We start from the raw sequence: 16,011 nt of genomic DNA, 5'->3' as shown, positions 1-16,011 counted from the left end.
ACTACCACCACCATGCTTAATAACTGCTACAAGGTTCTTCGGGTTGAATTCTTTGACCACGTGTTCAGTTGCAAGATTTATTCAAGCTTGAAGGTGTGGACATTGGAGGAGCAGCTTTCAGTTCATGGCAGGCTTATGTCTTGGTGGTTCCTGTGTTGTTCCTGACCATACAAAACTGTTTCCTCTCAGCAGAGGGTGACAGTTTGGGTCTTCTTCTGGTCGTTTTACCTCCAAATGACTCATACAGGTACTTATGTACAACAGTTTGAACTGATCTTGGAATCTGTAATAGTTAAGAAACGGCTCCTAGACACATTCCTGACTTGTGTGAATCTTTCATCCTCTTCCTCAAATTTGCACTGAGCTCCTTTGACTTCTCCATTGTACTGTGTCTTCGTCAAGCCAAGCAATGAGTGCTATCACACAAACCTTTTTGATGTTGCACGGTGAAGCTACCAGATGGACTCCATCATCATTACTAACAGGAAGTTCAGAAGTCTTTGATTTAGCAAATTAAGACAAAAAGACATTATAGGACCCATGGAATTGATAACCTAATACCATTTGTTTACTCTGTCAAATTCAGAAAACTCTAAATGAATTATAAAGTAAGTTGTACAGTTATTCTGCCCCATGAAAAAAAAAATTCAAAGAAATGAATTCAAGCCCAAAATTGATAAAAGGATCTTATTTACAGTATGTTGAGTTAAAGTAAACCCCTGACTGCAACCATGCATCTAATCAGGAAGACACCGATACTGTATGATCAGATACATCAGATTCAAATAAGACCTCTTCTTGCTCAGAAAGGTAGCTTATTCATAATCAGAGTTTTGAAAACGTAATTCCTAGGTCCTGCCTGACCTATTGCAAAACAAAACACCTTTTAAACTCTTTTAAAAGTGACAATGGGAATGTTTGGCTTTTCCTCCCAAAACATGGGAACCAAGGTTTCCTGGAACGCTGCCCGCCTCTAGGAACTGCTTTGAGGGAGTTCTGCAGCTTGACAGGAAGACCTTCTAGCAGAAGGTGTGTAAGGATAGTGCAGTGTGTGTGTTGAGAATTTGTCAAGAGCCTGTTGAGTTGTTTATGGGGATTTCCTTCTCCATCTGCATCACCACTTCCTATTACAGAGGAAAGCCATACGGCCGAGCAGGAGTTCCCTCCTCACTTGTTCCACTATAACGCAGTAGTGTCTGTGGAGCAGGAGTTCCCAGCGCTGGTCAGTGGGTTCCTTTCGTTTAGTGCTTTCCCTAATCTCAAAAGCAGCGCTTGATTTGAGACAGGGTGTAGCTTATTAATAAAAACCTGTCCTCAAACCTCTTTCATGTTTTCTAAATTAACTTTACTTTTCAATATTGCTCTAGATTTTAGAAACTGACATGCTACGAATGACTTTATCAACAACTTTAAACAACAACTGGTTTTGTAGAAATGTTTACTTTTATGGGTGACGAGGCAAAGTGGCACAATGCACAAGATGATGTCTTTTGGCGCACTGACTTATGACGGTTCAGTGGTTAAGGCATTGGACTATGGTTTGGAAGGTCCCAGGTTCAAATCCCATGACCACCAAGTTGTCCCTGTTGGGGCCTTATGCAAGGCCCTTAACCCTAAAAAGTGTAATGAAATAAAAGATGTTGATCTTGAAAAAGTTTTTTGCCAAATGCTTAAATGCAAGGTCAGTGCTCATCTGTTGGCTTATTACAAAACTAGTCTCAAAACTTTTTGACACCACCTCGTCCTCCCTGACCGGGACCTTCAGGGGTTAACAGGGGTTAACAAGTCCAAATGCGTCAGGAATCCCAAATCAACTGCATGAAGTGTGCTGTGTGTTTGGTAGATCTGAACTAAACTGAGCCAAAGGACCAAGCTGTAGCACTACTACAATTGCATTTAAACATTTGACAGACGCTCTTATCCAGAGCGACTTACATTTTTATCTCATTACACATCTGAGCTGTTGAGGGTTAAGGGCCTTGCTCAAGGGCCCAACAGTGGTAACTTGGTGGTTGTGGGGTTTGAACCTGGGATCATCCAAACTGTAGTCCAATACCACTGAGCTACCCCTGGCCCCCTACTACTCATCTGCAGACGTGTCCCAATAAACAAGAAGAGAAAATAAACTCTGAATGTGATAAAGGAAACGTTTTCAAACTAGATCTTATCTAGCTATTTGAGCATGAATTTAACATTCTCTTAATATAATTTTTGTCGAGTAAAACAGTAGTGCAGGGTTAAGCTACATTACTAGCTACATCCTCTAGGGGCAGCAGTGGCTCAGTGACAGGGTTCTTACGCATTATGAAAGCAGAAAAATCCGCCAGTGTATTGAGAGCTGATCCTACGCCCAGAATAAAAACCTGTGCCATGTCAAATGTGCAGATCGTGTAGCCTGACGTGACGACCCCTAATGGCAGAAGCTGAAATAACATCTATATTTATTCTTTATGACACAAGTAAGCTAGCTAGCTAGCTAATAGTTTAATATAAATGTTTTTTTTTATATAATGGTAGAGTTGTATTGTAATTTTATGTATTTGTAAAAACTACAATTTGTCCACTGCTAACACCGCTTACGAAGGTTTGTCAAACCGCTCGTTAAAGAGCAAAATACTTCAGAAAGGTCTGATTTGATTCAAGCCCTAAAATAAATTTTAGTTTTTCGTCTTTTCCATGACCTATTGTTGTTGTTTATAAATATATCCAGAATTTATCCCACATGAAATTTTTTTTTGTCATGTTAATGAACCAGGCTGGTTTGCCAGGGCCTGACCATCTGTGCAGGACCATTACAGATGCTTATATTACAAACGTCCATCATCCATTAGGCCCAGCATTTATGCCACGGTGTCTGAAGGGCACCGTGACACATCGCAGTTATACAGCTTAGACATGAACTACATTACATTCTCGCTTAAACTATGATTATTAACAATCAGGAGGCAGCATGTGATGGTGCTTTTCGTCTTTTTAATCAGTTTGTTCTTATCATTGGCTGGAGATTGTGGTTTGATTTGTGTATTTCACAACAGCTAAATCAGTGCCGTGTACTAACTGGATGTTTTCTTTTTCTTAGCACTATTACCTAACTGAAATATCTGTGTGTGTATGTGTGTGTGTGTGTGTGTAAGAGAGAGAGAGAGCACTTCCTTAGTCACTTTGCTCAATTTTCTGTGCTCTTATGTCAGAGTGGGCCTGTCTCTCTCTCTCTCTCTCTCTCGCCCCCCTCTCCCTCTCTCTCCCTCTCTCTCTATAAGGTGACCCGCTCCAGCTGTGATCCTCCATAAAGCTCCACGAGCCACACACTCACACCGGCTCTCTGCAGATCACACTCTAGACTTCTAACCAGTCACTCGGTTCCTTAAGCTGGAAAGAAAAAGACAACAGCAATAACGAAATCAACATCGATAAATCGAGGAGTCTGGACATCCTGGATATCTGACATCTGGAACTGTTGCTGGATTAATTGTTTTTTTTTGTTTTGGAATATTAGAAATTCTTCTTAGGACGCTGAGAAAATCTTTTCTCCAAGGAGTGTAAGGATGCAGGCAGTTGTGTGCGGAGTGCTGCTGCTTATTCTCTGTGCTGCTGGAGACGTAAGTACACAGGATCCATTCTGTAATCTGTTTTTCCTTTTTTTCTTTTAGTCAGACTCCTGACTAATGTAATTGACCGGTGCTTGAATGAAAATTGTGAGCCATTTCGTAATTAGCCATCATTTTGACAATGAGGCTTTTCACTATGGACACGGTCATTATAATGATTTATAACTCGAGGAACATTCTCATTCGCGAGGTCTACATTGGGACACACACGCACAAAAACTGTGACGTGCATGACAGGTTTCATGGTGGTCTACTATATGTCTGAAGTTTACAGGACAAAGTAAGCCCATGCATTCAGTAACTGCCTGATCAGGGGGCGTGGCCTAAAATTAGGCTACTGCTTTAATTATATTTTGGAGAACTGAAAAAGCTTGAACATTTTCCAGGGGAGGTACAGACTAAATATAATACCTGTGTGAGCAGGATAATAATAATAATAGTTATCATCTGGAGTGATGAGACAGTCATAGACAGGCTACTGGGCATAGTGATAGGGTTCATTTTTAATAAGCCACTCCCACTTTGGGTTCAAATCCAAATATTAACCAGATCCAGATCTACTAGTAGATACAGTTACTGTGTGAAACCTCAATCACAAGAGGCAAGGTCACTACAGTGCACCAAACAGTTGCAATGGTGTGTGTGTGTGTGAGTCTGTCTCAATCCTTCATCACTTTCGATATGTTGACCCAGACGCAGCCTTCTCCGTCTCGCACATCTGTCAGACATTTTGACTACAACTGCAAGCATGTTTAGGGTCATGGCTTTGTCGCTTCACAGCAGGAAGATTTTTATTTACCTTTTATTTATACAAGTAATTTTTAACCTAAGCACATTGCAGCTATCCAGCAGATGATACCGTTCAGAGCCTTTCCCTCACCCTCTCCTCCTTCCTCATGCTGTGCTTCACCAGGTGGTACGAGGCTGTCCAGGGTCGTGCTCGTGCCCCACGACGCCCCCCTCGTGCCCGGTGGGAGTGAGCTTGGTGCTGGATGAGTGTGGCTGCTGTAAGGTGTGTGCGCAACAGTTTAACCAGGAATGCAGCCCAGACAAACCCTGCGACCATATTAAAGGCCTGCGCTGCCACCTAGGGGCCGGAGGTGACCCACAACGCGGCCTGTGCAGAGGTGAGAGGACAATAAAAATGTTTACTACAAGATAAGTTATGGCTACTTTATTCCACTGAACAAACCTTAGAACTCCAGCCAGTAAATTTCTCTAAACCAAAGTTCACTCTTTGAAAAGAAGGAGGTTCCTCAAGAGGTTCTTTAGACACTTAAGGATTCTCAAAACACTTTCTCATGGTAAAAACTTTGTCGTAAGGTTCTTCACTGAACATTAAGAAAGAGACGAATACTTGAGGACTTTTAAGGAACCTCTTTCTCTAGGAGAAAGCTACTCAAGAGTTCTTAAGATACTTAAGGGTTCTTCTCTTGTTAGACATTCTACTCAGTACCAATACTCAAAGTAGAAATCATGTTGTAAGGTTCTGCGTTGATATTTACAGGATTGCCCAAGAGGAACCAACTGAAGAATGCTTCATGGTGCTATGCTTGATGCTCTAAATAACATTGGTCCTTTTGGCTCAAGCTCCACAAGGTCCACCTAGAAACTAATATTTTTATTTGGCTTTTTAAAGTTGTACAGTAGCATGTTTTCTTCCAGATAGAATCTCTTGGGAGACCTGGAACTATTCATGTACTACAGAATAAGAAAGATGTACCAATGGTTCCTACTGAGGATTGGCACCAAGTAGAACTACTAGGACTTGAGGATAAGGCTCATTTTTTTAAGGCTCAGATTATCTTGATAAGTCGATGTATCCACTTGTGTTCCCGTAGCTGAAGCTCAGGGTCGGCCGTGCGAGTTCGGCGGTCGCGTGTACCAGCATGGTGAGGATTTCCAGCCCAGCTGTGAGCATCAGTGCAGCTGCATGGATGGCGTTGTGGGCTGCATGCCGCTCTGTCCACACCGCATACCCCTGCCCTCCTGGCCTTGTTCCAACCCACGCCTGGAGCTGCCACCTGGCCGCTGCTGTGAGGAGTGGGTGTGTGACGACGACAATCGCATCAACGAAGAGCCCCGTGACTCACCATCTGTGCAAACGCATTCAAACTACATCAACAAACTGCTGCACACTTTCAACCTCGTGGCCAGGGCAGGAGACGCCTTCCAAGGTGAACCAGGTCTCAGTAAAGTGTTAGTTCAAAATAAGATCCTGTGTTAACTATCACAAACGGTTAACAATTTTCATACTGGAACCTGATTGGCTCTTTCTATTTAGATGGTTAGCACATCCTGGGATGTTCTTTAAAGATCTCAGGCTCGATAACTCATCCTGCTTGTGTCTTCTTTTATTTGCGCAGAACGGACATTGCTGCCTGTGTCTCAAGTTCCTTTTCCGTCCGCTAAGTGCGTCCATCAAACCACGGACTGGTCCGAGTGCTCCGCCTCCTGCGGGTTTGGCTTCTCTAGCCGCGTGACCAACATGAACCCGGAGTGTAAACTCGTCCAGGAGATGCGTCTCTGTCAGATCCATGAGTGTGGCCCTCTGCCGTTAGTCAAGGTAAGAAGCAGGGTCTAGCCTTAATCTAATCTCTAGAGAAAGGGGATAGAGATTTCATGTCTCATTGGTTTAATGTAAACACGTTTACTTGCTTTGCTGATTCTGAACCAACACCAGGATAAAAACACGGCGCAAACCAGCTGTCGCTAACAAAATCGTTGTCCGTCGATGTCTTCTTTGCAGAAAGGCAAGAAATGTAGACGGATGCTGAGGGCCCGAGAACCGGAGCACATCTCGTTCGGTGGCTGCACTACACTCAGGCGGTACCGGCCCAAAACGTGTGGCACGTGCACTGATACAAGATGCTGTCGTCCGTCCGAGACTCGCACCGTGCGTTTGCGCTTCCGCTGTCCTGATGGAGAAAACATCACACGTAACGTCATGTGGATTCAACGCTGTCGCTGCAGCAAGAGCTACTGCAGCGCGAACGGCAACAACTCGCTGCCTTCTGTTAGCCTGCACAACGACATCCACACTTTTTCACACTGATCACAGACACACGTTACACTTTACACAAAAATACATTTGCACCCCCTCGTTAAAAAAGGCATTTGAATATAAGTTGTTGTTGTTGTTTTTTTTTTTTTTTTAAAAAGGCGTTTACACAATTTTGGTTGTAAGCTAAGACATATTTGGTGTCTGAATGTAGCTGGTTTAGCTTCTTTTTTGCACTAGCACTGTGACACTAATTCAGTTAGATGCTAATTGTGCTAATTCTGCTAACAGTTAAGCAGACGTAGGTGTCTGTCATGCTAAATTATTTCCGTAAATGACTGCATGATAGGGAAGGGAACCGCCAGGGACCACCTGATACCATATTATGCCGATACCTAGGAGTCGATTCGATTTGTATTGCGATTCTTCATTTTGTTACTACTCTAAACAAACGTAGCAAACAATTTGCTCCAGATAGGACGCTATGCTGCTACACTGAATTGTTTAAAGCCTACCACCGGTAGGATTCTAAAGGAACTGCATCCTTTCTTCCACCCCAAATAGAAACAATTTATAGACATTGCTTTAGACATCACAACCTCCATCCATGGAAGGAGCACGACAAGAGCTTCTGTGCTGCATGTTTTTAGCTAAAGTGCAATTGCTCATATAATTTCCTGTTCCAGGCACCAAACATGTCTTAATAATTGTGTAAATGTATTTTTAGTTTTTGCCATAATGACGATGAGACGTTCACCAGGAGTGAAATCTCATAAACCTCCTACGATGGGGGTCTTTTCTCCCTCCTGCTTCACCCGAGAACGTGTTGTGTCTTTCTGCCGGGTGTGTGAGTGTGTTAGAGGGTATGACTTCTGCTGAAACACTGAACAACTCGGCTACTGGACTTCTAGAGACCGGTTCCTGCTGGGACCTGACATGTTGGACGCTTACCGTATTTTACGGATTATAAGAGACTTTTTCAGTGGCGTAGGTTGGAATAATTTTAGGAATTGAACGGGAAATTATTTCAACCAATGTTAATTATGTTAATCATAACCTTAAGTTCTAAGTGCTTTTTGGTCATTCTTTTATTTGTTTTTTTTTTTTATACCAAAAACAGACATTTAAAAATACGACATAGTTTGTTCTTGGATTACTGTTTTAAAATCTAATTTTGAGAAATGGAAAACAAATCAAAGGGTTCAAAATTTTTTTTATTTTTATAGAAACACATACAAAATTTCAATGTAACTTTGGCTCTTTATATTTAAAAAAAAAGAACTGCGCTTTGATCATAGATTATGAAACATTAACCAAAACATTAATTATGATTTTTTTTTTTATTCTTACTGACACTAATATTGACCAAAAAGTACACAATTTACCAACAAATCCTATGGTAAGTTCATAAGATTTGTATTATATTTTGTACTATTTTTGCATCCTAACAGCTAGCCGCAAATAACAGCGTAACAGATGCTCGTTTGCAGTTGACCTTTTATTAACATTGTTTTATCACAATTTCTTTAGAGTTTTTGCAAAATGTTGTGTAACTCCAACGGGGGCATTCAAGTCAAACCTATACGTTTGATTGTGCAGAATAGCAGAACACAGTTATGAGAGTAAAACTCCCTTTATTCCTCTATATAATCCCCTGATACACTAATGCACCTATCCCAGTGTTTCACTAGTGCTTGGACACCATCAAGGTAGAAAGTTTTCTCAGTACTCTGGAGCCATGATCAGACTTCCTGCTTCATGGCCGAAACCCCGGCCTCCCAGGAACTCCTTGAACAGGAGGAAAAGACATGTGGAAACGTCTTTGAGCGAGGTCAGGACTGTACGGGGGACGTGGCAATGACTCCCAGCAGTGTTCCTGTAATGTGCATGTGGTGTTGGTGTTGAAAGTTATCCGGCAATTTTCAGGGATCAGGTGTTCCACTTGCTGAATACTCACAGAAATGACTGCAGCGGGCTCAGAGCCATGCTTCGGCCTTTTAAAATGCATACATTGGTTTAATGATGAACCTCCGGGTTTGCCTTGAACGCCCCTCATATTTTAACATTTACAAACTGTTTTTTGGACTACTGTAAAGCAGCATTAATACCTGATTTTTTTGCTCAAGGTGATGTTATGTGATTTCACATAAAATGTTCATTTGTAATCATGGCTAGCTAAATTAGTTTTCCACAAATATTTAACTTTAGGAAGATTACAATCTTTATGATTCTCTCAAGCCTCGAATGTTTTTTCGTGAATCTGATCAACATTTAGTGCAGAATTCATAATTCTTTAATATTAATCGTAAGTTGGAACCTATGTACTGAACTTATGTTTTCACAAACATATAATTTCTTCCTGACTTTCTATCACAGTCGATAGGAAAAAGAACGACGAGCACTAGCATGAGAAAAGCGACAAGCACTTCTTATATCTTAAGGAGTTGGACGTGGACATGGACCTGATTCAGTCCACAAAAACAGTCTGTTGAGACAAGATGGACATCGGATGGGTTCATCGGTTCGAGCGAAACAAATATTGTTTAACTTTGTATTATCCAGTGTATTGTACGTGGTTATGTTGTGCTTTGGTAATAGACTACAGGAGTGCTTCACTTCCTCGTGTGTGTCATTACGTGGTTATTTGTGGAGAAAGAAGTCTACAGTCAGACTGTACAGATACAGATGATTATGATTGTGTATTATTAGATGATATCTAGAACATTAAGGCTTGCATTTCCTTTTTGTACAGTATACTGGCTTCACGGGCAGTGGAGTGACCACGATTATAGAGATTGCTCCATTTTTCGGGGCGTACTTACTTTCGATTTTCTGAGCTGCTCTCTTGTGTAAGAGTGTATTGGAGTGTATGCGTGTATGTGTGTCTGCGTGTGTGTTCTATTTACCATGTTGGCTGGCGTTGACCTTCAGTGTTAAAGTCAAATACAGTAAATAAAGTATTTAAAACAAGATGTGTTCCTTTGTTTTATTTGTTTACATAGACAGAGAGACAGACAGACAGACACACAGACAGACAGACAGACACACAGACAGACACACAGACAGACAGAGAGATAGAATTATTATGTATAATGTTTATTTTTACTTTCATATAATTTTGCCCATTTTTGTTATAACTGCCTGTCAAAGTGAGTGTCTGAGTTGATGGCTGGCAAAAATATTGGCACCCTTATTTCATGGACCTATTAAGTCTGGGGTGGCGAACCTGTTTGCCATAATGAGCCAAAAAAAAAAAATAAAATCTTTATCACTGCCAAGAGCCACACAACAGATGTGCAAACAACAGTAGCACAATAACTTATACAGTAAACTTAACTACATAACACAATAGTTTTCATGGATTTAAATCAGCCTACCTCTTTTTATTTGACTCAGTGGGACACCTGACAGTCCTTGGTTTCCACAAAGGTCTGGCTTGTATTCAGTTGGGGCTATTCATCGTAACTCTTTCACATATGTGTCAGTAAGCTTTGATTTCACTTGTTTTAGTGTAAAAAAATGTGATTGAAGGTTATAGGTTGACCCAAACACTGACAGTAGTTTGAGTGCAGCCTGTTTGACATTGGGATATCTCTCAACCGGGCCAGTCTTCCAAAACTCCACTGTTCCTTCCTTCAGAGCGCTTTTCGGTCTGTCATCCTCAGAAAGTTCGATTACAAGTATTTCAAGCTAAGATGCTGCTTCATCTTCTACTAAAGTCTGATTCAGCAGTGAATGGGTTGATCAGAAATGTAATCTGTGGTCTTTTTTGCCGTAGGTTGGAGAATCCCTCCTCGAAACCTTTCTCAAGATTTTCAAGCAGTGTTGCATATCATGCAGTACCCCCTTTTATAACCTCTGCTGCTTGTCCACTTGCCTTCAACAATGTTGGAAAATGTGTGAAGTCTCTCTTTTGGAGATGTGTCCTGAACAGCTTGAGTTTGTTGACAAATGTGAAAACCCCCTGCACCAGGCCAGGCAGCATCTTTAACTTCCCATGCAGATCCACATTCTGTCCCTTCAGATGATGCAGAATGTCGACTAAAAATGGCAAATCTGAAATCCAATGGGGAACATGTAGCTCAGGATAGTTCTTATGTTTCTCTGCAAGGAACAGCTTCACCGGATTCAAAAGCTCAAAGAAATGAGAACCACATTACCTCTTGAAAGCCATCTCTTACTGCAGTGCAGAAAAAGATCAGATGGAGGATCTTCAACAAATTCATCAACAAGATTTTTTTTTTAACTGTCTGTGATTGAGAGCATGTGTGCGTATACAATTTCCGGCAGAGCTTTCATGATGCTGTTCAGCTTTTTGGACACCAAGTGCTCTTGATGAATAATACAGTAAAACGCCCAAAAGTCTGGAAAATGATCATCAGCTTTACACAGCCAAGACCTTTCTTAGATCCCAACATGACTTTTGATAACTGCAGATGTACGCTTTCCTGACTCTGAATTGATGATAGACAGGCCACTAACGAACTTCACGTCAATCATGTTAGTCTATAAGTATGTTAAATTGCACGAGAGAAAAAAAAATTTCATTTGGCATCAGATTCGGCAATTGCATATAAATACATTTGCGAGCCACAGGTTCACCACCCCTGTATTAAGTTAAGAACCTTGAACTGAATACTTACACAATTATACTGTATATATACAGTGGAACCTTGGAATATGAGCATAATTCGTTCCGGAAGCGGGCTTGTATTACAAAACACTCGTAAACCAAATTACTCAACTCACACTAATCATTGCACAGGTCAAAAAAATAAATACATAAAAATAATGAACAAAAAATATAAAGTAAAAATAAAACAAATTAACCTGCACTTTACCTTTAAAAAAAGTAAAAAATAAATCCTGACAGATAAGTGTGTGTTTGTGTGTGTGTGTGGGTTTGTGTGCGCACACAATGGAAACTCTGTTTTATATGAAAAATAAACAAAAAATCTCTCTAATCACATTCGATTGAGCAACACCCTAACTGAATCACTGCTGTAAAGTAAAAATAAAACATATTAACCTGCACTTTACTTTTAAAAAGAATCACGACAGAGCGGTGTTTCAGTGTAGAGCAAAGAGAAAGAGTGTGTGTGTCTGTGTATGCGAAAGTAGGAGGGATCTGTGTATGTGTGTGTATGTGTGTAACGCATGCGCACACAGACACAAAGAGCAGGCTGAGCCTTGAGCAAAGAGAGAAAATGGATCTTTAACCTTTCTAATGAGACTTGCTTTTGCTTAACATGCGCGCTGTACACGCATACAGACACAAAATAAATTTTTTACACACACACACACACAGACGTTGTCACAGTGTTATGGTAAACAATACACATGTGCATGGATGTTGATTATCCCAGTAAGAGATGTGTACTAAGATCCAGCAGGGGAGACGATTACCCACGATTTTGCAGCACAAGAGAGAGGAAAAACCATTGGCTCAGTTATGGTGCATGCATGACACTCAGTACTTGTAAACCAAAAGTTGTTTGTTTTCCAAATCAAAATTTATTAAAAATCTTTTCTCATCTTGCGGAACACTCGCTAACCGCGTTACTTGCAATCCAAGGTTTTACGGTGTATCTATATATATATATATATATATATATATATATATATATATATATACTTTTATATACTTTTAGCATTAAACCAACTATGTTTTAAGTTTCCTTTTACCACCTGAGCACTTCCTACCTTGCGCTTCTGAAACAACTCTGAAATAACTTTTGTTGTTACCACTTTGAATATTTTTGTAGACAGATGGATGGACAGACATGAAACAGAAGAGGAAGAGAAAGAGGCTCATTGGCAGGCTCTTCCGTTTCTTCCCCTCTCCACACACAATGCAACAGTGGAGTGCAAACATCACACTCTCGTCTTAAATTCCATACACAGCTTTACTGTTTCCTTTCCTTCCTGGGCAATAACCCCCCTCATCTCCCCTTTAAGTTTCAGAGCACTCAATACCCTCTTTTTTAAAGACAAGTCTGTTAAATAGCAGAGGGAGACATTAATTATAATTTTGGAACTCAGAATTAAGATCTTAATAAAATATTGGTCATTTAGAAATAGAGAAGTTATTGCAGACAGTGTGAGCGGTATGACATGTTGGTATGACATCATATGCTGAAATCACGATCGTGGACAGCTGCTTGTCTTCCAGATTAGGAATTCGAAGCCTGAATGAGTCAAAATTATTTATTTGTGGTTCTTCAGACTGTCAGAGATGTTAGATGAGAAGTCTGTCTATACACCTGTAAAGCGACAGGCTAACTGCTAACTAGTGCAGAAGCAGATGAATTGCAACTATCTAGTGCCTGGGACAACGTGAATAATTAACGCCCTCTTCTTTCCTCTCTCAGGCGTCACACATGGCGTAAAACACAGCCATAGGTCAGGAATTTGCTCGGAAGGCAACATCAACCCCAGATCCTAAAGGTCCTATATGTTTACTCAGCGGCGGGAATGGGTGCTGGTGAAGTTGTCGTGGAAGCAACGTCAAAGTTCCTGTCAACCTTACATGGTGTCCCTTGACGACAAGAACGACTTCACAAACAGGGAACCAGACAGAAGGGAAACAGTCGTATATCGTGCAGATATTGGGTGATGACAGGAAGAGAGAGAGAAAGAGAGAGAGAGAGAGAAGATGATCTGTCTACACTTAGTTTCATTCATTTTAAGGAAAGTGTGAGCTGGTGTGATTGGAGGGAGACGAAATCTAATCCAAACTGAGCAGCCTTTCTGCAACAGTTCAGATCTGGCCTTAAATATTAACATGCAGATTGCAAACAGGAAATGTTGCTCTTTTTATATAAACAGCAGGAGACCAGAAGAGAAAACTGTTGAGGGTTTTACAAACTTTATCTGCTCAGTAGATGAAGGAGATGATGTTAAGGTTTGACATCGCCTCCATTCTGAGATGCTTTTCTGCTCACCACAGATGTACAGAGTGCTTATTTAAGTTGCCATTTTCTTCCCGTCAGCTCAAAACAGCAAGCCATTTTTTCCCAAACTGCCTCGTCACAACGGGGTTTCTATACTCCTATGCTGGATGTTTTTTGTTTTCTCGCACCTACAGTAACTCGCATATTGTATATGGTATTTAAAATTTATTTTTAATAAAATTTATTTATTCATGTATTCAACTTTTATAAAAGTATTTAACCAGCTTAAATATATGAAAATTGTACCAACAATATGAAAATTGAAAAATATAAGATTTAACATAAAAAATAAAAAAGAATAATACAACAACATGTATAAATCAATGGCGGCATGATGGCGTAGTGGTTAGTATTGTTGTCTTGTTCTTACTGCGCTCCAGGATCTTCGGTTCCTCTCACAGTCCAAAGACAAGCAGATTAGGCTAATTGACGTTCCCAAATTGACCATATTGTTTGATTGATGAGTGAGTGAGTATAGGACAATCTTAATATTAATACTTTGGTACTAACTATGTAACAATTGTATGAGAGAGCATATTTACAGCATTACAATAAAACCAACAGAAGTCGAAAATGACTATATATATATATATATATATATATATATATATATATATATGTGTGTGTGTGTGTGTGTGTATGTGTGTGTGTGTGTGTGTGTAAGAAGTTTAGACTCTTATAAAGCTCTGCTGCTCTCTACTGGTACTCTGTAGACCAGTGTTTCTCAAATTGTGATTTCCCTAGTGGTCGGTAAGGGTACTGCAGTAAAATGTTCTCTATAACATAATAAAAAAGGTTATTTATTTTACTGTTGTAATTAGGCTGAAAATTGCCAAAGAATGTTTTACAATAAAATAAATTGTATTTACATTTAAAAAGCAACCAGAACTAATAGAAGAAAAGTCATGGGTTTTGAACAAATTGATATTATGCATTTATCTTAGTTTCATGTGGTGATCGAAGTTGTGATTAAAGGTTTGGGTTAAGTCTAAAGCTTTAATTTTATTTACATCTCATTTTAACTTTATTAACACAGCAAACACATGATGTGGAGTTATAATAATCTGCACTATTAATAAACTAAAGAAAGTCATTTTATAGTCATTTAACATAAAGTTAAGGAGTCTTGTATAAACAGAAATATGCATAAAACTGAAAGAAATTGTTAAAGAGCAAAATGATATTTTCACAAGTATTAGAGAATTTTTGCTTTGCTGGTGAACACCATTACAAGCCGCACTTAAATCTTCGCTTTTCCTTTATTGTTCTTTCACTCTAAATTATAACATTATAAATATGATTAAGCACAAACTCAAGAACAGGAAAAACAACACATTTAAACAGAACAAATAGCCAATTCTTGTGTTTTTATTATTATTATTATTATTTTTATAATTATTTTTTATTATTATTATTTTTTTATTATTTTTTTATTATTATTATTATTTTTTTTTTTACTTGCCATCTACCCATAATTCACCCTTGTGCCATCACTTTTCAACTCTTCTGAACACACACATCAGACTATACCACCTCCTTCTGTTGCTCCTTTGTCTGGTTCTGATGCTCACATGCCCTCTCGTAGGGCTTTTGATACTGATACACAGATCAGCATGTGCACCCTGACCGGTCTGCAGCTACACAGCTCCATACGCAACAAACTGCAATGTACTCTGTGTCCAGACACCTTTCTATCAGAACCAGTTTTACATTTTCCAGCAATTTTTGCCACTTCTAGCTGTTTTGGAGTTGCTTTGACCGAGTCATCTAGACATCACAATTTGGCCCTTGTCTAAGAACCAACTGTTCACTTTCTGACAAATATATCCCAGCCCTTGACAGGTGCTACAGTATCAATATCATTATCTGCATTATTTTACATCACTTATCAATAATCTATGGAATTATCTAATAATTATTATAAGAACAGTATTATGTCACGTGTATTTTTCAGCCTCAGAAATCACCAATTAACAAACAGCACCTCAGATTAGAGCCGTTATGAAGGATTTACAGAGCAAAAGTAACAGATACATCCCAATATCGTATCAAATACAGATCAAAGAGATTATTGTATATTTTATTATTAAAAGCATAATTTATTATTATTAGAATAATAATTAATTTATTATTATTGCATAGTTTTACAGTGTGGAAAGAAATAAAAACCAGACAAGACCATGGAATTAGAAGGGGTGTCCAAACTTTTGATTGGTAGTAAACCCTCAACATGCAAAAAAAAAAAAAAAAAAACTAAGAAAAAAAGGTTTTTGCAGTAAATGAGCTCAAACACAATTCATCTCAACTATTGTGAAAACAGAGGGGCTGGCAACCCGCGCTATTTCGAACACAAACCGTCGCTCTTCCTAACCACGCCCTCAAGCGGTTCTCATTGGCTGCAGGGGGCTACAACACGATTACGTCACCTCGAAGACTCATAAAAAAGCGC

At 39.6% G+C, this 16,011-nt stretch overlaps 1 protein-coding gene across 1 annotated transcript; it reads left to right on the top strand.

The window, feature by feature from the left end:
* Nucleotides 1-3,304: 3,304 nt before the first annotated feature.
* Nucleotides 3,305-9,552, top strand: ccn1l2 (cellular communication network factor 1, like 2). Its single transcript, XM_053503497.1, has 5 exons — nucleotides 3,305-3,599; nucleotides 4,522-4,735; nucleotides 5,450-5,785; nucleotides 5,975-6,174; nucleotides 6,358-9,552. The coding sequence occupies exons 1-5, from the start codon at nucleotides 3,546-3,548 to the stop codon at nucleotides 6,661-6,663; spliced, it is 1,110 nt and encodes a 369-aa protein (XP_053359472.1). The 5' UTR covers nucleotides 3,305-3,545; the 3' UTR covers nucleotides 6,664-9,552.
* The last annotated feature ends 6,459 nt before the right edge of the window (nucleotides 9,553-16,011 follow it).

This window comes from Clarias gariepinus, chromosome 9 (assembly GCF_024256425.1).
Source record: "Clarias gariepinus isolate MV-2021 ecotype Netherlands chromosome 9, CGAR_prim_01v2, whole genome shotgun sequence".
In the NCBI taxonomy this organism is placed as follows: domain Eukaryota; kingdom Metazoa; phylum Chordata; class Actinopteri; order Siluriformes; family Clariidae; genus Clarias; species Clarias gariepinus.
Note: the sequence above shows the minus strand (reverse complement) of the source record. Positions and strands in the feature narration are given on the sequence as shown.

Bases quoted from the DNA above. Each gene is read 5' to 3' on its own strand.
- ccn1l2 (XM_053503497.1), top strand. From the start codon at position 3,546: ATGCAGGCAGTTGTGTGCGGAGTGCTGCTGCTTATTCTCTGTGCTGCT. The intron at 4,736-5,449 runs GTGAGAGGACAA...GTGTTCCCGTAG, and splicing joins ACAACGCGGCCTGTGCAGAG to CTGAAGCTCAGGGTCGGCCG. The intron at 6,175-6,357 runs GTAAGAAGCAGG...TCTTCTTTGCAG, and splicing joins GCCCTCTGCCGTTAGTCAAG to AAAGGCAAGAAATGTAGACG.